Source organism: Cottoperca gobio, chromosome 20 (genome assembly GCF_900634415.1).
Source record: "Cottoperca gobio chromosome 20, fCotGob3.1, whole genome shotgun sequence".
NCBI lineage: Eukaryota > Metazoa > Chordata > Actinopteri > Perciformes > Bovichtidae > Cottoperca > Cottoperca gobio.
In genome coordinates, this window is record NC_041374.1 from 5,460,888 (window position 1) to 5,482,188 (window position 21,301).

The following is a 21,301-nucleotide window of genomic DNA, read 5'->3' on the forward strand; positions in this document are numbered from 1 at the left end:
GTCATGTTGATTAATGCATACTGGCAGATGCTAAGACTATCACGGCCCTGCAGAGAGCAGCTGAATGCAGAGGATCGGACACTCTCTGGCTTTTTCCTCTTACAAGTACAGAGCCACGCCGCGCTCCTCCAAACCATCCATCTCTCTCCTGTCCTCCTCAAATCCCCTCACACCTGGCTCTGCACCCCCCCCCCCCCCCTTTCTCCAGCTCCCCTTTTTTTTCCTAGGTCTTCACTGTCCGCCTTTCCCTCCCAAATCGTAGTCCATTTCTTCACACTCCCTCCTTCTCCTCCTCCCTACTACCGTTCATGCTCTAACTGTCTCATTTCCTCTCTCCACACCTCTTTTCTCTTCTAACTTTTCTTTTCCCTTTTCACCTTTCAACAGGCTGAAATATCCATCTTCCTACCAATCAACACGTGTGCTCTCTTTTCTTTTGTTTTGGCATCATCTTGTTTTCCCCCCGGCCTTACTTCCAGTAGGGCTCTGTTCTTATTCGCTAAGTTAATTGGAAAAACAAGCCAAGCTGAGGCATTTAGCCAGGGTCAGTGTAAGGAGATGCAGCCAACGCATGACAGGGTTAATCAGTGTCATGGCTGCCAGAGAGGGTGTCTGGCTTTCCTCAAACAGGCATGTGGAGGGCCAGGCGAGGAAATAAAGAAAGTCATGAAACCTTTCTACCTTCCCTTCTGGGGTCTTATTCCTACATTGACATTTTTTTAAACGTCACATGCAGCCATTTCAGGGAAACAGACATTTTGTCCCATATACTTTGCTAGGAACCTTGTACATCTGGGAATATCAAGATTTTAAATGTATTCCAGTGACTTGTGTATAAAAATGTCAGGTTCAGGATCTGAACATTTCTGTTTTTTTCTGCTGTCATCATTAATGAAGCACCTTTTCTTGTGTTTTCCCTCAACTGCTCCTGTGTTGACTGTGTATGTGTGTTTGTGTGTGTGTGTGATGCATGGTCAGCCACATCAAAGTGAGCGTCACTCAGCAGCTGTGTTGTTGATCTGTGTAAATGAGGCATGTAAATGGTGGCGTGTGGGCACATGACTTGCTTATCATAAACACACTCGCACACACACACCTGTTTTGAGGTGCACGGTTGCCCTCAGCGTGACTTGCTAGGTGTGGAGGAAGTAAAACAATCTCTTGTGAATCCTTTTGACGGGAGACGTGCAGAAACGCAACAAACAAATGGAGGTGGAAGAAATATGTCCGTGACCATTGTGTTGCAGTGTCAGATACGATCCCTTTTGCACTTTAACAATGAAGATTTCACTGAGACGTCCCCTCCTGAGAGGGAGAGTGTCTTTTTCACATACACCTGATTCAGCATCATTGAGACATGTTGCCACACACTTGTGAAAGCCTTTTAAAAAATCGTCCCATAGCCCCTTTGGGCTCATTACAGAAATGCTCCTGAAGAAAAAGTGTGTACGTGTGAATGCCTACGTCCTCGTGTGTGTGTGTGTGTGTGTGTGTGTGTGTGTGTGTGTGGTGTTTCCGCTCCTCAGAGCTCATTATTTGCCCTGGCCTGAGCTCATTCATTAGGGGGGCTGCGAAGTAAAGGGCCGGAGGGGCCGGTAGGAGATCAGGGGACGGGGCGGAGGTCGTAATTGGGCTGTTCCACTCCCCTGGCCTTGTTCAAGGTCACTGTGAGACAAACTCTGGGCCTGGTCTCTCACTCTTTCTTCCCCTTTCTCCTGTATTTTCCCACCCTTTTCCATCTCTCCTCACCTCCTTCTTAAACCCCCACTTTTTCTCTCGCTCCCTCCTTCGCTCATCCTCTCCTTCTCCTGGGGTCTTTTGTCACAGTAGACTGGTCCACTGGGGAGCCACAGAGAAGTGGAGGGGCTAATTCAGTCTAATCTCTTAGCCTGTTAATGTCTGGCTGATATGTGGATTTCTCCACATCCTCAGGGGAAGGCCTTTGTGGTGAAGGCCATCATTATGAAGTTTCCTTGCCCTCCTAGCCAATTATAAGAAGGGAGACAAATTAGTTCATCTCAAACTTGGCTCCTAAGAAGTTTTCTTGATTGTTCTCAACTTTATTTCACATCTCATACCATGGAGACATTTCACAGTAAAGGTTTTTGATAATAAAAAAAAGAAAAGAATAGCCTGATAATCTTTTCTATTTAAAGAAAAAAGATTGTGCATCTTGCGTGAGACTCGCTGATGGATTTTGTACAACACTGTATCTGTCATGTGCAGTTCTGTACACGGTTTCTGCTTAAAGCCAAGTTTGAATCCATCTGAATAAAGTGGTGTAGCGTTGCTTGTCTGGCGCTGGCCAGCGGTGAACTCGGTCTAACGTTTCCCTCTGATTAAGACACAGTGGTGAAAGCTGCCTTTGATCTGAGGAAATGTCTGCGTAGGGAGCAGTTGGAATGCAGCGCTCTCCTCTCTGCCTTGCAGATGGAGGGAGTGAGATAGTGTCACAGTCCATTTGTCTAGCCTTGCCGCTGCCAGTCCACCCACGGTAGTAAAATCTGAATGTTCTGAGCTTGTCAGGCCTAATGAAATGAGCATTGAAATTGTAGAGTAAACTAGATTATTGATTCTATTTTCAGTTTGTAGCACATTATGTATACATGTTCTTAATATATATTTTCTTCTCCGTGTGTCTCCGCAGGCCTCCTGGGCTGGCGGGCAGTCCAGCTTTCTCAGACATCTCCCTCATCCGGATCTCGCCCCAGCGGAACCCCTCCGTGGGGGCAGAGTCGCCCTTTCACCCTCCGCACCCCTACATCAACCCATACATGGACTACATCCGCTCGCTCCACAGCAGCCCCTCCATCTCTGTTCTGTCAGCCACCCGGGGCCTGAGCCCTGCAGATGGTGAATAAAGTGAAACATACGCCGACGCACAAATCTTGATACATATACACACTCAGCACACATCTGCACACGGCCTTGGCAGTGCAGATGTGTGCGACAAAGCCTCAGTCGACCCTTAAAAATGATTGTTGAGATGAATTTGTTCGGTTCGATTGCTATTATCTCCATTCTATGTATCATTTTTAATTCCTGTTTGAGGATCAGAAGAGGTCAGGTGAGAGGCAACTAGATCCATCTCTATTAAAACCCAGGGGTTGGTGAGATGTTATCTGAGGGAGGGAGGAGGTGGATGGGAGTATTATGAGGGTGGCGGCGATCCGTGTGGGTGGGGGGTGCAGGTTGGAGGGAGGCTAATCCTTTTGATCTGTGAGTCATGTCAGAGAACCTCTGGAGGATGCATCAGTGAGCGGCAGGGTCAAAAGTTACAACGCTCACAGCGAGGGAGGGTCGGATTCAAGTTCAGGGTTGGGGGGGGGCGTTATGTTATGGTCTGCTACAGGGAATATTTGTTTTCTGAGATCTCAAGATGGATTTGAAATAATAAGTAAAACAACTATTGAAAGGGAAAAGTCACACTGAAAGAAATACTTTTCTTTTGCAACTTAGTGTTGTGGGATGAAATGATTGGAAGCATTTAAATATTGTGATTTTAGTCATTAGTAGTGCTGAAATGAGAGGAACTGGTTATGTCATATATCAAGAAAAATCCCACACATTTGCAGCTTTTTTTCTGTTCTTTAAAAAAAATATTTTAAGATTGATTGGCATTTTTTCCTATTTGTTAGACATTTTATAGACGAGATAATTAAGTAGTTGATTGCAAAAATAAATGTCAGAATAATGAAGAATGAAAACAATTGTTGGTTGCAATCTTATTGTAGTTTTTAATTGTATTTATTTATTTATTTTATACTATGCAAGAGTTAAAAACCAAACGACCACGGCATAAAAGAAAGCTTATTTGCCAAATATGTGCATTCCCCTTAAAGGTCTTGAAATGGCCTTATGAACTATTACGGCCATCATGTTGTCAGCCTTCAACCTTTCTGCACTTCAGCAGCCGAGTCTCACTTTAGCTCTCTGTATTTCTGAAACGGCAGATAGCAGGAGCATTTCCTCTACACCGGCACACTCGACTTCATCTCATCCAGGTCTGTTTAAAGGCTGTCTCTAAGTGAAGATCAAGAGTCTCACTCAACCCCTCTGTTTCTCTCTCCTGCACTCTAACATCTCTCTTTGTGAACAGGAAGTAAAGACTCAAGCTCGAACCCTCCAATTTTCCATTACCACAGCACAATGTGCACCCGTCTCAGCTTGCTTTAAATCAAGAATAGTTTCTCCAACCTACCACATGATCCCCTTTCAGCTCATAATGCTGTGAATTGTGAATGAGGCACCTAATTACTCCTTTAATCAATCCGGTGATTAATTAACCCATCAGCTTTTGTGTTGTTAGAATATCACCACGCTTACAGGGAGCCTTGCTTCTTCAATATGCATCCACCCCCCTACCAAAATGTACATTTGAATAATGATGAATTAATTAACAGAATCTAATGGAGATTTAAAGTGGGTGGGATTTAGTGCCACCCTTTTGCTGCCACACATTTGCTTTCACATCTTTTTTTTGCTCCTCCTTCACAGTATTTCTCTTTTCTATGTGAAATGGGGTTCAGAGGTATTGCCCCTGATCCTATTGTAATGCTGAAGGAGCACCCGGTGGCTCATCAGGTCCTGAGGCCCATCTCTGCCTGGGTGCCACACTGACAGCCTGCCCCCACTCCCCCCTTTTTTGCCCCCAGGATCGATCTCGGATGCCAACATTTCTGATTTAGAAATTCTGCAAAGCCCTTTTCTGTGCGTGTTGGATACTGAATGGACCATATTATGGTTGAATGCAAAAGCAAAGCTAAGGCGGAACAGCAGAGACAATTAAGAGACTCCCCCCTTCCACTGAAGACATAATACCCAGATCGAATTAATTTAGATTTTTTTCTTACACCCATTCAACCAATCATGGATGCATATTGCAGGCATACAGGCCAGCCTTAAGAGGAAATCTCCTCATACAGTATTTCTTTCTTTATTTTCTCTTTATTTCTTCAGTTGGAGGGGAAAAAAGAGCTGCAGCACTGTGTGGGTCTGAACAGATTCTATATTTGCATCCAAAACCACAGTGTTAGTCTTTTCCCTCTCTCTTTCTTAGAATATTTGCATAAGGAAGCCCACCACCAGATGTTTATTTTTAGGCTACGGTTCAAGGACTTACAGCACTCTATAACTAAGGGAATGACTTGGAAAAGAGAGGCATTTTGAAGAAACACAGAGAAAATGAAGTGGAGGCAGAATCGTTTGCTGCATCTTTATGCATGCAGATACGTCCGGGCAGATTTAGGCCTTTTGTTTTCCCGTAGAGTTTAAGGGAGCACAGTCGAGGAGCAGGTTGCATATCTGCAGACTGCAGCCCTGATGTGAACAACACACGAGCACCATCGCTGGCAAAAGATGTGTCAGCCCACATACTCTTACCACACACACACACACACACATATATACTCTCTCTGCAAAGTGATCAAGGAACAGTAAGAAGAAGAGAAAAGGCTGTTGAAGAATCCTATTGTAAGACGATCAGTTATGCTGTGCTCGGCATGAGTGCATCAATCAAACACTAATGCACACTCACTGTAATCTCTGAGCAAGCATCCAGTAATCCCCAGTGAGGCTCTCCACTTCAGGTGATGCTCCCTGTGCAGCTGTTTTGCTTAACTTGATGCTGTTGCTAATGTGCTCATTACTGTTCTGCTGAGCTGATTATCATCTAATGTAAATGAACGCAGGTTTGTGATGCGGTGCAGGTGCTCTCCTTGTTTTGTTTTTCTCACCACCTCCTTCTTCTCTTCATCCGTCTCCTTCATTTCCCTCTTCCCTGACCCGATCGTTCTCCTGCTCCAGCCCCCCACACAGGTCTGACCACAGCCGAGTACTACCACCAGATGGCTCTGCTGGCAGGCCACCGTAGCCCTTACGCGACCGACCTGCTCCCCTCTGTGGCGTCCACAGCCGGCGTCAGCAGCGCCAGCGCCCTGCACATGGAATACCTGCAGGCAATGGAAAGTAAGTCTGCGCCGATCTCACACATGACACAAGACGTAGATGGTTTATGACCATTTCTAAGCGTCTCAGGAGGGCTGATTCAGCACCACTGTTAGGTTCTCATAAGTATTCCACAGAGAGTAAATGTTATGAGGTCCATCGTCGCTGTGCTGTGAAAACCACATGTCTCCAAATGGTCAAATGTGCATGTGCTACAGTGATAGAAAGAATGCCCTGTTTTGTGACAATGCATATTTCAGATGATAATTAATTTTTTATTTAGCCTTTTAAGAAGCCGGATACATTTCTCAACTGATTTTCACTGGACGGCAGAAATCTGCATTTGGTGAATTATTGTATTTGTTTGCATTAATATGCAGATCCACCCTCTTCTAGGCGTCTCAAACTATATTTAACAGTATTTAACTTCACTGCATCTCAATATGTAGCAAATCCTAACCACACATTATAATGTTATAATTTAAATAATGTTTAGAAAGCAGTTTTAGGTAACCTATAAATAAATAAAAAATGTTTGAACCAGATGTGACACAGCAGGGGAAAATACACCCACCATATCCAAGCCTACTGGGATTACACCTTTAAGTATTATGAGTGCATAAATGCACATTATAGCATGGGTGGGCCCAGTGGGAATTCAACCTCTAAAATGCACCTTTACGATACACCTACTTTGTACTATATATAGATCAAGCTACAGCTCCACCACAGCGAGGAGGGACCTGCAACTATACTTTGACATGATTTAAATGAGCTATTGTCTTAATGTGCCGGGCTCAGGACTGTGTGCAGAGGACTTATGCTAATGAGTTATTTTAAAGTGTAAATAGGAAATTAAACGCACACTGAATCTTAGAAAGGTCAGACAGCCTCACCCCGCTCCCTTTGATGAGAATGTATTTAGTCAGGCAGACGCCGCTTTCATGGAAATCCGGGGTGAAGTTCCCCCATTCCTCAGAACAAACTAATTAAAACTAGCCAAACTTGTGCGGGTATCAGAAAATTAATTGCTATTAAGTGGGAATTGGAATGTCCCGCCATTCATCACTGGAGAAATCCTTTCTTCTGTGTCACTTTTTAAGATTAATAGACTGAAACAAAACAATTAGGGCCAAATTTAAGTGGAGATGTGGTGCTCCTCACTTAAAAAACGCCTGTGATCATTGCCGGTAATAACTCATCATGTTTCAACAATGTGTGTTCTGATGGCAAAAAAAAAATTAACACTTTAAAGCTTTGTTGGATTTCAGAAGAAAAACATGCAAAGAGAAGAGTCCATCAAGAGGCTTTCGCTGATAATCTGGGCTACCATGTTACTGCAGCTATTTTAGTCTATTTCACATCAGTGTAATTACCTTCAGAGAGAGTGGTGCTAATGGAACAATGGGCCTGTCCTGCCTATTTGTGCTTTAATGGGGCTATTGTCTATGCTCCGGCTGCCTAATTAGTGCCATAGCTTTCATAGATCACTATTCTAAAGTCTGTATTTGTGGTCTTCATTAGTTCATTCTAATTTCCATGCTATTTTGTCTACTGTTTATCTTATTAATAGGTTCACTCTTTGTAACATTTTGAACACTGGAACCTTTGTTTGCTACAAACAAACCATTTAATTGTAGTTATTGATTACGCTTCCTGCGCTGTAATAAAAGTAAATTGCAAAGAATAATTGTATCTGTTCAGCAAAATGTACTTTAACGCTTCCATAAACAAAAAGAGACACATAATCTTTATGGTAGAGAAATAGGATAACTGTCATATTAATTTCCTACGAATTATTGTTTCCTCTTAAAGTAAGTTTTCTGCACAAAGAAATTCTGTCCAGCCTTATATTCACTCCTCAGCCCTCCCCTGTGATAGCGTCCCTCTCAGGTGGCCCCGAACTGTGTCGGCGAGGGTTCAACCCCAGTTTTGGGTCCAGCTTTTATTTCCAACGCTGTCAGTCCGGCGTGTTTGAACCCTCCCTGGCCACAAGAATTAATGACGCGGCGCGTAACCAGCCACCCCGTCCATAAATCAAGAGGAAATTAGAGGGACAGTCCTGCTACGAGCCAGGACGCTCCTCTCTCCGTCTCCCCGGTTGGCCGATTTATCATTTGGGCTGTACATTAATAAACACTGCTCCCATGAGGCTTTGCAGTGGTGCGATGCTGGCCCTGCTTTTTCGGCAGCAACCTCCCCCCCCCTCACACTTGTGGGGAATTAGGAGAATTCACTTGTGGTTGATTCGGCTTGTTTAAAAAATGTCAGGTGTGTCAAATGTTGTCCAAAGCAGGAGGATAAAGGACGATTTTTTTTTTTGCAGGATTATATATTTGGTTTAAGCTGAATGAAATAGTGTAAAATCAGACATGTCGAGCAGCGTCACGTGACAAACTACATTGTATTTAGCAATTGTGTGCGCTCAGGGATTTATATGCCTCCTCTCCAACACCCCCCTACACTCAGACATAAAAAAAGAGAGATTTTCCATACAATGACAATGTAAAGGGGGCGTTGCTCTGCATACAGCTTCATGCGGTAGTCGAAACTCAGGCCTATGTATGCCAGAACAGCACCACTGCCACCGCAGAGGCATCCACACACACACATTCACATCCACACACTCTGATTACCATGTGAATGAAGCGCTCTGTAATCGTTGGATGTGTCAAACGAGAGATGGAGCATTTACGTTTGGGAGATGGATGGATTGTGGGGGACGTAAATATGGAGGGGGGTTATCGGGGCTGCGTAAGCTGGTTTTGTTTGCCTTTATAAAATAACTCAAAATGTTTTATTTCCAAGTCTTGAGTCACAAAGTCATTGTGTCAGTTCATGCACAAAGCGCGACATCCCCTCAGCGCTTTTTTCCCCCTCCTTCCATCTCCCTCTGTTTTTCCCTGTCTTGTTTGTGACATCTCCATGTGAAAAGACAACAAAAGTCATGTTTTAATCTCTACCCGTGGCTCATTGTATGTGCAGAGAGAATGGTTGCGTCGTTTCCGCCTTTTACCTTTTCAAACCCCCTTTTTAGTATTTCCAGTCAACACTGATTGCATTTGAATAACGAGTCAAATTGGACTTGATTAAATATTACCATACACAGTCAGAGCATTTCTCCAACATAAAAGACATGTTTTCTCATGGATGAAATGCAAGCAGTGCATCAAGTGACAGCTGAACACTCATTCAGATGAGCCTTTTGTCTGATGATTGACAAAAATGTCATCTGTTAGGGTTAGATTAGGTTAGAGTTTGGATGAAGTCAAACGCTCTTTTTTGATCGCATTGGGATTGCAAGTCATTTGTATGAAGGTAGCTGATGCTCCTCTCCAAAAAACATGGAAGTTAGGCAGCAGATAATGTTTAATTTACCCTTTTAAGATCATTTTAACCTTTCACTTCCAGTCATTCTTTTCCAGTACCTTACCAAGATCTCCTCCTCTCTCCTCATCCTGTAGACTCTCGTTTCTCCAGCCCGAGGCTGCCATCACGGCCCAGCAGGAAGCGGCCGCTGCCCATCTCGCCCCTCTCTGAGCACAGCTTTGACCTGCAGACCATGATCCGCAACTCCCCCAACTCTCTCGTCACCATGCTCAACAACTCTCGCTCCAGCTCCTCTACCAGCGGCTCCTACGGTCACCTCTCTGCTGGAGCCATCAGGTAACTTGACCTGCATGAATTATTCTTAGCCTGTAAGGTGTAATGAAAGGCAGTATTAAGTTGCATTATGGGAAATGTAGGCTGAAAATATTTCAGTCTTTGCTGTTTAGATTTTAGAGTCCCCAAATGTGATGGAAATTCATACAATATACCCGGATTAGCCCTTTAAAGTTCTAAGAAATAACTCTCATGCTGTCGGGATGTCTTTCTTTGATTGACTTTGTTTGTCTCAAGGTGGTCATTCAGGGACTAAAATGTGCCAATGATAAATCAGACAGCGGCGTCTCCCTGGGGGGAATGATGTTGTAAATGGTTTTCTAATATCATTGATTGGTCATTTTCATACAGCACACTTGGCACCATAATATTACTGTAGTTACAATGCACTCTTGTGTGAGAGAAAGAAAGTGTGTGGCGGAGTAAATAGTAGCGTGTGTAGCCTATCGTCCATGTCAAACCCCCATGTGGGTGACGATCTCCCAGCCAGCCAGTCAGCATGCCTCCCCGGCGGCTCGTGTCAGTCATCCGGTACACCTCATGGAAACATCACATACATCACGCCCTGGTACCAGAGGCGAGCAAAGGGAAGCCAAAGAAAAGAAAATAGAAGGGGAAAGGAAAGATCCATCGCCCCACCCACAGCCATTGATCAGCAATCTGTAAGAAGAGCCTGATCAATCACACTGCACGCTCAGCCACTGTCCCAGTGACAGGACCCAAATAGCCAGAGCCAACAGACTGATGAGTGATATGACAAGCGGATGGGCCCCCAAATGTGTCTCGGCCCATTGATTTCCACTCGGCTCGTAATAAGATCAGCAGACATATGGGCCGCAGCGAGAGCGAAGCGTCAGGGCTCAGGATGAATGGAGGCCGCTGCTGTCGAGCCACACAGTTCTGTGTTTATCTGGTGGTTCACCTGTGGTTACACGGACCCCAGAGGACGTTTGGTGGCTTCTGGGATCTTAAGGATAAACAAAGTTAGCTCAGGTTGAGGGAAATAATTGAGCTTTATTTACATGGCTATACGACACACTCCAGATTGTTTATCACCTATATCATTTGCCCAGTGGAAGAATGACATACTGCCTTACACAGACCACATGATAATTTACTGTGTGTTAACAAGCTGAACATTCATTGGCAGGGATTTGCCAGGCAGCCCCGTGGTTCCAGCATTACCACACTCCTGTCAGATTGTCCTCAGGGAGAAGAAGCTATCCAGAACAATCCATTTATTCACTGTCTTGTTGCCTCATTGCCTTTGCAACGGATGTTTTTTAGTGAAGTTGTACTTTAATGTTATGATTATTTCACCCTTCTGTTCTTTCCAGCCCTGCGTTAAGCTTCGCCTACCCTCCAACCCCGGTGGCTTTGCACATGCACCAGCAGCTCATGGGCCGTCAACCGGGCCTCGTGGGCTCTGCCTTTGGCCACAGTCCGCCCCTAATCCACCCGTCGCCGGCCTTCGCCACCCAGAGGCCCGTACCCGGCATCCCCCCCTCTGGGCTCAGCGCCAGCGAACGCTCAGTCCTCTCCAACGACTCCTCACAGGTGAGTGCGTCGGCAGGCGCCTGTGCGATTCATCATAAGAGGTAATAGATAGCGGCGTCGCATGCCAGCCACATTTCAGCGAAACGAAGCCAGCTAACATGGTACAGGCAGGACCCCCCCTCCACGCGCTCATCTCCTGGGAGTTTCTTCCCACTTGTTTTGTCTCTTGATTTTAGACTGCCGCGCACGGCCCAGAACGTGCCTGCAGCAAACAACAAGGGGCTTGTTAGCATAGAATCCCACTGCTGACTCCATTAATCACTAGAGAGAGAACAAGGATATAGAGAGGGAATATTGACATGGATAGATGGATCCAGAGGGGCTTTTTCTCGCCATCCTCAACCCTTACTCTATGTGCGGGCCCACATTTGAAGTAAATATTCAATGTTTATTACCCGTTCTCCCTGCTGTTTCCCATCGCTCCAATGTTGTGCTTTCACAAAATGAGGCCTCGTTCAAATTAGGCACACCAAAATTGCTTTTTCCGTCTCCTGAATGAACAGAATATTGCCTCAAGGCCAAAGATGAATCTCATATGTTTGAGCGAAGATAGTAACATGTTACAGAGACTGACTGCATCACTACAACTCTGAGAGTCCTGTGAAAAAAACCCAAGGAAACATCCTTTTCTAGAACCTTCTTGTTAGTACTTCTATTCCTGTGAGCTTGGTATGTAAGAAAAATTCCCCCAAGGGCGAATTTAAGCAAGGGCCAAAGTCGGGTTATCCATTGGTTCAGTGAATAGTTCATTGAATTGGTCCATGAGTTTGTTTTAATTGCTGTGGTTAGAGAAGCTAATGTGATTCAGTCAATTGCATAGTTTTTCATTTGCACAGTTAAAGCTCTTGCCTGGGACTCAGGATACAGAAATCATTATGCTTCAACTACAGTTGTTTTTCTGCTTGATTAGGTCAATGATTGATTGACTTATAAGCATCACATGCATTTTTAATGATACTATAGAGGATAACAGAGAAAATATCTGTATAATATGTCACATTAAATCATCTATATAGTGAAATCCATGTCATGGGAAACTCCAAATGATGAAATATCTTCTGTTTCCACAGACTAAACCAACAAGTGAATCTGCAGTGAGCAGCACAGGAGACCCAATGCACCACAAACGCTCCAAAATGAAACCGGAGGAAGAGTTGCCGAGCCCAGGCGCTCTGAGCGTGCAGGTGAGGGTTGTCTGTCAGCCATATAAAAATATGTTTTCACTCACCAGCTCCATAGGATACTCTTCAGCTATCTGCCAAAAATACTCACATTCTTAGAAACCATTTGGTAAATCCCAGAATTCACCAGCCAGGTTTTTATTTTTAGATTTTTTTTTTCCACTAGAACAAGAAGCCCATATAATGACTGGTTGCTTGCCAAAGTGCCCGCAACAATAGACAAGCTTACCAGCCACAGTTTGTATTTATTTACCTGCATTTGGCTGTGTCTTGGTGTTTCCCACCCTGCTCTTATCAGTCGCTGTTTCCCAAGCAAAAAACAATTCATTGATCTTAGCGAGACCAGAAGGAAATTGTTTTTTTGCTTTTGTTTAATCAAATTTGGCTGGAGAAACGAAAGAGAAATGTGATAACAGTAAGTGTTTGTATCTGCAGGAAAAACCTTATTAGAGTCGATATTCAGGCGGCAGCAGATTCAGGAGGAGGTGTGGTGGGAAGCCCGTGCAGGCTCTCTTGTATTAGCCCACACCAACTCTCTGCTGCACTCAGCCTCCTAACTGTGACAGTGAAATATGTCGGGGCTAATAGAGCAACCTAAAGCAGGAAAAGGGGGTTAGATTCCTCAAATACTTACCCTGGTCCTGTCGTATAACAACCCCCAAAACACAGAGCGGGGCTTTCAGCGCTACATTTCCGCTCTCCACACTTTTCTCCCAGGCAGCCAAACAAGGCCAGACTCACGGGGGCTCTGTGGCTGAGACCTGTGACCAAATCATTTTTGGCTGTGCCTTAGATGTAAACCAGCAGGCCTGTAAAAAAGAAAAAAGACTTTTATGACAAATTTAGATGGACTGACATTGGGGAGGGGAAGGGAGTTCCTGTAGCTTTTATACTTTTAGGTCAAACCTGATATTAAGTACATTTATTATAATTATTAAGTGCTTAGTTGTTAATCATATTTCCACTTGTTGTTCCTCAGGACCATCCGGATGGGATGACTCTGGTGAAAGAGGAAGGGGACAAGGATGAGAACAAACAGGAGCCAGAGGTGGTTTATGAGACAAACTGCCACTGGGAGAACTGTTGTCGCGAGTTTGACACGCAGGAGCAGCTAGTACAAGTGAGTGTCTGCCATTTAGAAAACAGTGGCACAAGCTGCTTATTTAAAGTCGAGCACAGAATGTTTGATTGTAAAGCTGCCCGAGCATTTCTGTACAGCTCCGATTGACGGCTAAATAGGGCAAGAAAATCTAATCGCGATTATTTTTGACTGATAATTACAAATGAGAAAATGATTTGTAGGTCGAGTTATCTCTACAGCAACACAGAACTTAATTTAAAATGGTATTTTGACAAATATTTGGAAATTGCACAAGTCTATTCCGATTTTGATACAATTCAGATTAATTATCAGCCCTACAGCTGAGAATATCCAAAGATCCTGTAGTGGTTTGTCAGCTAATTGGGCAGAATGTGCATTTTTAATGATTGAAACATTTAAGAAAGAGGAACAGCTGGCTGCTGCAGATGGTTTGTATTTCCCTATTTCATTTCCTGTGTGTAGAGAAGAGTTCACTTGACCTCAGTTGTTCTCCAGGACCAGAGAGTATAACTGTAAGTAAATTAAAAAAAAAGCTTTCCCGGTGCGGCTCAAAAAAACCAAAAACAACTACAATGTCTCTCGGTTTGTATGCTGTGAGAGTTTCCAGCGTTTCTTTCCTCAAGCTCAGTAGATCCCAGCTACATCAACTGCAGCTGTGCTGTTCTGTACAATGCCTCCTATCAGTCCACAACCCCTGCCTGCGCGTCTGTGCGGCAGCAACCTACAGTAAGAGTCAGTACTGCAGGCATTGACTGATACTGGATTCCTGATTGGATCCAGGGACGGTGGTAATGGGCTCAGAAGCTGGAGAGCACATCTCACAGCTGAACGCTGCTAAGTGATTTGGCGGGTTAAGCTTCCCAGAGTCAGGATGTGAGCTTTGTGTACAACGCTGGACCGGCCTTCCTCCTGTCTGTTATCAGAACTCTCACACAGCCCGGGAGATGGATGGCCTCTCATCGTAGTGCGCCAGAGGCTTCACTGTTGAGCTAAATATTAATGACATTATGGTCACGTCACTCCCACCACAGCTATTTACACGGTCGCTATTAACTCTGCAGCTCTCTCGCGGCCTGCTAACCGCTCCGAGCGTAGACTGAAGTTGGAGTTGAAAATGCACCAATATGATGCTGTGAACCACACACACACATGTGCACATGAAACACACATGAGCACACATCTGATAGAAAGATCCTCAGCTCTCCACAGCTGTCTATTTGCCGTCTTGACATTGCAATCCTCAGTCGCGGTGGTAACCCCTATCTATAATTGATATCCTCAGCGCGGAATGGGCTGCCTCCCGTGTTTGAAGGGCTCAGCTCAAAGGTTGAGAATCTTGACAACTTCTTGCCCCTGTTTCAGAGGGCGGGATGAGTTAAGGTGGTAGGAGAGGAAGGGAGGATGGCTTCTTAATGGAGGAAAAGCTTGCTCAAATCCTCCCCCTGCTGTAGTCATACCAGGTGGCCATCTGAGCAAAACAATGTCCTCTCATCCCTCCACATATACTATCCAGCATAACCTTCCCAAGCTGCACCTATTATCAGATTCCCGGGTAGACAGACACCAACAAAATCCTTATTAGTTTTCCATTTTCTCCGTCTTAGAATTGTTTTTCTTTTTTCTCCATTTGACTTTCTGATATTGCATTTTATTTCTCATTTTCTATGCACATGCAGATATGCAGAGAGATGCCAATAAAAGTCTTCGCCTACAGAATCCGTGCCCTCTAATTCAGCAGCGCGGAACGAGAAAATGCTCTTATCTCTCCGCACCCCCCCCCCCCCCCCCCCTCAGTAATAGGATAAGTACAGTATTTGGACCACAGTGGCTCTCCTCACGCACTGGGAGGGGTTTGGGGGTGGGGGGATTTCCATATAGCCAAACAATGGAGCGTCCCTTCCCCCTTGTACTTGTCTTCTGAAATGGCTTTAGGGAAAAAAACATGATGAGGAAAAAAAAAATACTAAAACTAATTTAACCACCAGCGTTTGCACAAAGTTTATACAGAGATTAATATTCAAAGATTCAAAAATGTGACTGCTGTGTTGACAGTCTACGTCATGAAATACACGTTTTTTTTTTAAGTATCAAAAGTATCAGCTCCACTGATCCAAATATCCCTTTTCCTTTGTTGTTGGCCTAATTTTAGAATTAAGCCTTTACACCACCCTCATCGCTTTCCACCTTGTTCAAAAGCACTCCTGCCGCGCTCTTCATGCATATTTTTACACTCAAGCATGCTCTCACCATGACATGCCACGGCGTTCCTTTATCATCTGCGTTTAAGCGCTTTCGGTGCAGCCGATAAGATAAACATCAGATCTATGCAATTTAGCTCACTTATCTGGCCTACCCAGTCAGCAAAAGCGAGGCGGGTGTCAATTTTAGTCTGCTGTATTTATTTCATTTATTGCATTTCAACTCTCTATACCTCTTCCTCTCCGCTCAGCTCCACATTCTTTTGCTTCCCCGTTTTTGGGCATGAACCTCTCTCTCTCTCTCTCTCTCTCTCTCTCTCTCTCTCTCTCTCTCTCTCTCTCTCTCATGTTCTCTTTCATTTTTCTCTCCCTCCCCTCTTTCCCCCTTGAAGGGAGTACTTTTAAAGATAAGGCCTGGTGGCTTCTTTAATGTCTCTCTTGAAGTGGGCTTTTTTCACTTGGTTTTGTTGCCGGAGATGCCAACCCCACACTCCCATAACTCCCTAATATGGCCTCGCTCAACAATCTATTATTATTTTCTCATTGATCTATTACTGATACTTTGCCATGGAGGAATCTAAAAGGGAGCTATGCATTTACAGTTCCCTTGTATGATGAAGTAAGCATTTTTGAAAGTTAAGAGTGGCTGTATAGTTGCTGGATATGCGGGAACAAATAAACAAATAAGCGTGGCGTTATTAAAGGTGATCAAATTTGAAACAGCAAGAAAAGTCAAATGAATTATTTCCGAGGATGCTTTAGACTACATATGGGGGGTGTCTGATGGGGTTGGTGGTCTGTATGTGTGTGTTCTCACAACTCATCAGGTCTCTCCCACGCTCCAAAGTCTACCATTCTGTTCCAGGTCATCTACATAGGTGGCGCTGCGTTGTCCTTGTTCTTAGATGGGGAGCTGGCTCTCCCTGTGTGCAGCCTTGTGAGGCGGCTGCTGTGCGCCTCCCCGGTGTTAAAGGGAGATAAACGCGGGCGCAGTCTGAAGGCAGCCCCCCTCTCTGGCTGCTGGCGCAGGCTTTTAATTGGCAAAATGTAGATTTTTTTTGATCAGGAGAAGGATTAGGCCCCTTATCTGTCAAGAATATCTTACTCTAAGATGAAAAGACTGTGCTGAATTACACATGCCAATTCTAGCTCCCTGCCCCCTGCTCGCTCACTCACTTACTCTCATCCTCCCTCCCTCACTCAATTTCTCCCCTTTTTACTTCCTCCCTCCTCCTTCCCTCCCTTCTTTGCCTTTTTCATGCACTTTTTTTCCCTCTTTACACAAAGCACTTCAGCAACTGACATCACAAAAGAGCATATGATTTATTAGGCAGTGTTTGATAAAGCTAAACGGTGTTGCGGGTCCAACAGCTTAGTGAAATTACCTTGTAAACAGGCCCTCTTTTCATGCACGCTTGCATTCTAATGCATGAGGGCTATGTCCCAAAGAGAGTTTGATAAGGAGACATGGAGATGGATACTGAAGTGGGCAAATGCTGAGAAATAGCACCAAAAAAAAGATATGATTCTGTGTATTACAGTCTAATATGTAATGTGTAGAGATACGTGTGTTTGAGCATTCGCACAGAGAGTGACAAATAAGTTTAAATCTGAGGCTTTTTTTTTTTTACATAAAAAATCCAAGTGTAAAATTATGTGTGTTCTAGTGCAATTTATGTTAATGGCTGTTTTTGCCATGCACCTGAGCAGCAGGCGTGTGGACCAAGAAAACCGGGCCTGCACCTGTGTGTATGTGTGTGCGCCTCTCATACGTCACAGGCGGCCTCATTGTCCCCTGTGTCCGTGTCCCCGGCGCTCCCTGTCGTGCGACTCCCTCCTAAATCCATCTTGGTGGCGTTTTTACAGTTGTTGGCCGATAAGCTGGCAGGGGGAAGATGAATAACCTGCCGCGCCGCCGCTATCAGCACCTGTTTGTCGATTTAGCCGGCCAACGGGGCCTGTCTGCTCAGCATGGAGATTATTGATTCAATAAGAATTGCCATTAGGTCATGCCATTAGGTTTCTCGGCGGCCCCTCTCCCCGTGCTGTCTGTCCCCCTCTCTGTCAGCTCAGAGGCTCATGCATCACACCCGTCAACGACCTCCTTCATTTGTACAAACAGGCTGCGAGTGTGTATCCATCTGTGTGTGTTAAGTGCGTGCATGCGCTCGTGTTGTGCCAGCCACCCGCGCGATTCCAACACCATGGCGCACTCCCATCGCTCTCAGCCGGGGGATATTGAATGGTGCTCACAACAGACCGATTGCTTGCCACAGGGATTCCCTCACAGAGAGGAAGAAAAAGAGAAGACGAGTCAGGTTTTTGTGTGAGGCTCGGACCGAGGTGGGGAGGAGATCAATCTTGGGGAAACTTCACTAACGTCTGTGGTCATCCAGTCCCCAATCATTTTCTGTGGAATTAGTCTTGTTTTGTCACTTTAGAATTAAAAAATGTCAAGTGAAAATAATGGAGGTCCTTTGCGGATACATTATTGTCAATTTTACTCTTTGCTTTTGCTGTCGCACCATGCTGTTACTGCGCTGACTCATTTGTCGATGCACCCCCTTTTGTATTACTGGGGAGTGAGTGCAATGGCAGGCTTAGGGTCAAAATGTTTTGAAGAAAGATTAAAAATAGGGCGGCTTCTTGTCGATGTCATGGTTCTAGTTATATGTGGGGTCATGATCTGGCCAGTGGGCAGGGCGCAGGGAAGGGACAAAGATGCCATTGTCAGAGCTGTGTCATGCCTGGAGGGGAACTGACCCCGGATTCTTTATTTTGCTTTGGTCCTGCATGTTTTATAGCTCAACAATCTCGCGAGTAAGTGCTCAAAGAAAGCACGTTTTCCCCAGACATTTAAGAGCATTCAAAGTCAAGTCTCTATTTAACTCCCTTCCTTTTCTCCTGTTTCCATCCGTCCTTCTTCATTCACCCCCGAGGTAAAAAGACTCTTCTCCGCTGCTCAGGAATGTAATAATACCGGTTTCTTTCGGTCAGGATATTGTGTCTGTCTCCATGGGTTTAAATTGCTCCCTGAAAGGTACTTCATAGGCCACCAAAGTGTTGTCTCTGAAAAACAGCCAGATGCTGACATTGTCCCCAGAGGGTCTGCATGAGATTTTCTTCGTCCTCACCTCCTTCATTCCTCTGTAACATCCACCACTTACCCGGTTTTACGAGACAGTTAGTGAGAAAAGAAGAAAGACAGAGAAAAGGGAAGAGAGAAAGGGACGGGGCAAGAGAAAGGTTGGTGCTCACAGATATAATGCTTGGCTGGAGTTTTGTAAAGCCCTCGCATTTCAAATGCCACGACTGAACTTTTGATTTCTCGCCCTTGATATCTCCTCACCTCCCTCCCACCTCCCCTCCTTCCTAAGCCTCAGATTGGAAGTTGCCACGGCAGCACAACTGTCAGCACTTGTCATGGAGGGGCGAGGGCCCACTGTGATGCGAAGTGACAGGGTTTTATTTGAAAATCCTGTTCAGATCGGACGTTGAGACTCACAAGACTGACTTTTCCCCCTGTGTTTGTGTAGATTGTAACACAGTGAGGCAGGGAAAGGAAAAAAAAGGAAAGATTCAAGAGAAATGAGATGGAAGAAATTAAATGGAGAAAGTACCACAGAGAATATTATATTTGCCTCTTATGCTGCAGAACAAAACCCCTCAAGCTGAACAACAAATCAATTCCAGGCAAAATAACATTGCACTTAACAGAGCTTATAATAACTCATTGATTTATATTTTGATTAAAGTTTTCTCATCTTCTTTTTCCTAGCACATCAACAATGACCACATCCATGGGGAGAAGAAGGAGTTTGTGTGTCGGTGGGAGGAATGTTCCCGAGAGCAGAAGCCATTCAAGGCGCAATACATGCTGGTGGTCCACATGCGCAGGCATACTGGGGAAAAACCCCACAAGTGCACAGTAAGGACACCGTTCATTTATGTGCAGTTAAAAAGCTATCCTACATGTAACCTGGTAACACGAGATTCAGTCTGTATGAGTGATGTCCTCTTTCTCTTTTCTCTCTTCCTGCAGTTTGAGGGCTGTGCCAAGGCCTACTCCCGTCTGGAAAACCTTAAAACTCACTTACGCTCGCACACCGGAGAGAAACCTTATGTGTGTGAACACGAAGGCTGCAACAAGGCCTTTTCCAACGCCTCAGACCGGGCAAAACATCAGAATCGCACACACTCAAATGAGGTACTGACAAAATGTCTGACAGTTGTGCTCCTCTGACTTTGCTGCTGGAATGTGGTTTCTACAAGCAACATATTCATCATCTTTCTCCTTTCATTCTTAGAAACCGTATGTGTGTAAAATCCCAGGGTGCACCAAACGCTACACGGACCCTAGTTCCTTACGCAAGCACGTGAAGACAGGTGCACGGGCCGGAGGCGCACGTCACCAAGAAACAGCGCGGAGATTACCCACGTCCTCCGCCCCAACGGGAGCCCGGGGGCAACAACCAGGGCCGGTCACCAGGGCAACTTCCCCTGGGTGGGTATACGGACCAAAGGGAGTACAACCATGCTACCTCAAAACAGGATGAATGTCTGCAGGTCAAGTCCATCAAGACAGAGAAGCCAATGGTAAGACTTTATTTAAGGCGTCATTTCAATTTTGCTCACACTCCCACCTTTAACTTTAATTTGATTCTTTTCTAATACTTTTACTACTAATTCCTTTACTTTAACATAGTACTATTAATGCTTAGTATTGAGTGTGACTGTGTGATTTAACATTGATTTAGGGGCATGCACATTTAACATTAAAGTCTTCTAATGAGTCAACTTTTTCTTCCTATCCGATTCTTCGGCATTTCTCTCCCTCCCTTTCTAAGGACAGTGGGTAATCAGGTGAGATAGGTATCCCTTCACATTGCATTTGTAAAATATGCTTTCCGAGTCTCACTTTTCCCGTCTTGCTTATCATTTTATTGTCTGTTTATTGTCTTTTCTCATCCCATCACAATCGCTCGACTTTCACCCAAAACACGGCAGAATTGTTCTCATTGTAGGTTTCCCTCATCCCACACATTCTTCTCATTTTAGAGCACTTTGAAGAATGAAAGAAAGAAAGAAATGGCAATGATATTTACCAAAGGCAATGCATTTTTTGGAGCAATGCAGGGCACTGAAAGTATGCCTGATACTGCCCAGGGATCTGTTGTGCAGCCAAATTTATTCAACAGCAAACAGGACGAATACCCTCTCTAAACACTGCTGACGCTTGATGCCAAAAAAGTAATTCCATTATTCCTCAGTGCAACATAGTTCCTAAAATTCAGTAAACAACCTATTTAGGCTCGAGCCAGTCTCACAAGAGGACTTTATCCTATTTGTCTGTCCTTTGAAAACTACCCAAAACAGGATTTCTTGTGTGTGCTTGTCCTGACTGGATCACAGGAGGAAGCATTACTTATGCCCCAGTAATGTACAAAACATTGTCCTCCAAACATCTCTTTTTTTCTTGTTGTTTCTGAGGTTGGGACAATGGTTATGCAAGAAGATTATATGAATAGAATTATCTCTCATAATGGTCTGTCAGTTTTTATGATCATTGTCTAATATTATAGGGAATGCATCCTTCCAATCAAATTGTATCATTGTTTGTGACATGACACTGTATACCTGTTTCCTGAAATAAA

General features: G+C 44.6%; 1 protein-coding gene across 1 annotated transcript in view; it reads left to right on the plus strand.

Annotated features, from left to right (window-relative positions):
- gli3 (GLI family zinc finger 3) overlaps positions 1-21,301 on the plus strand; it is an 86,911-nt gene that overhangs the window by 60,390 nt on the left and 5,220 nt on the right. The window contains 10 exon segments of the mRNA XM_029458140.1: positions 2,648-2,853; positions 5,806-5,967; positions 9,411-9,612; positions 10,947-11,166; positions 12,237-12,350; positions 13,327-13,467; positions 19,426-19,575; positions 19,690-19,854; positions 19,955-20,032; positions 20,034-20,243. Of these exon segments, the coding sequence (XP_029314000.1) occupies positions 2,648-2,853; positions 5,806-5,967; positions 9,411-9,612; positions 10,947-11,166; positions 12,237-12,350; positions 13,327-13,467; positions 19,426-19,575; positions 19,690-19,854; positions 19,955-20,032; positions 20,034-20,243 (1,648 nt within the window).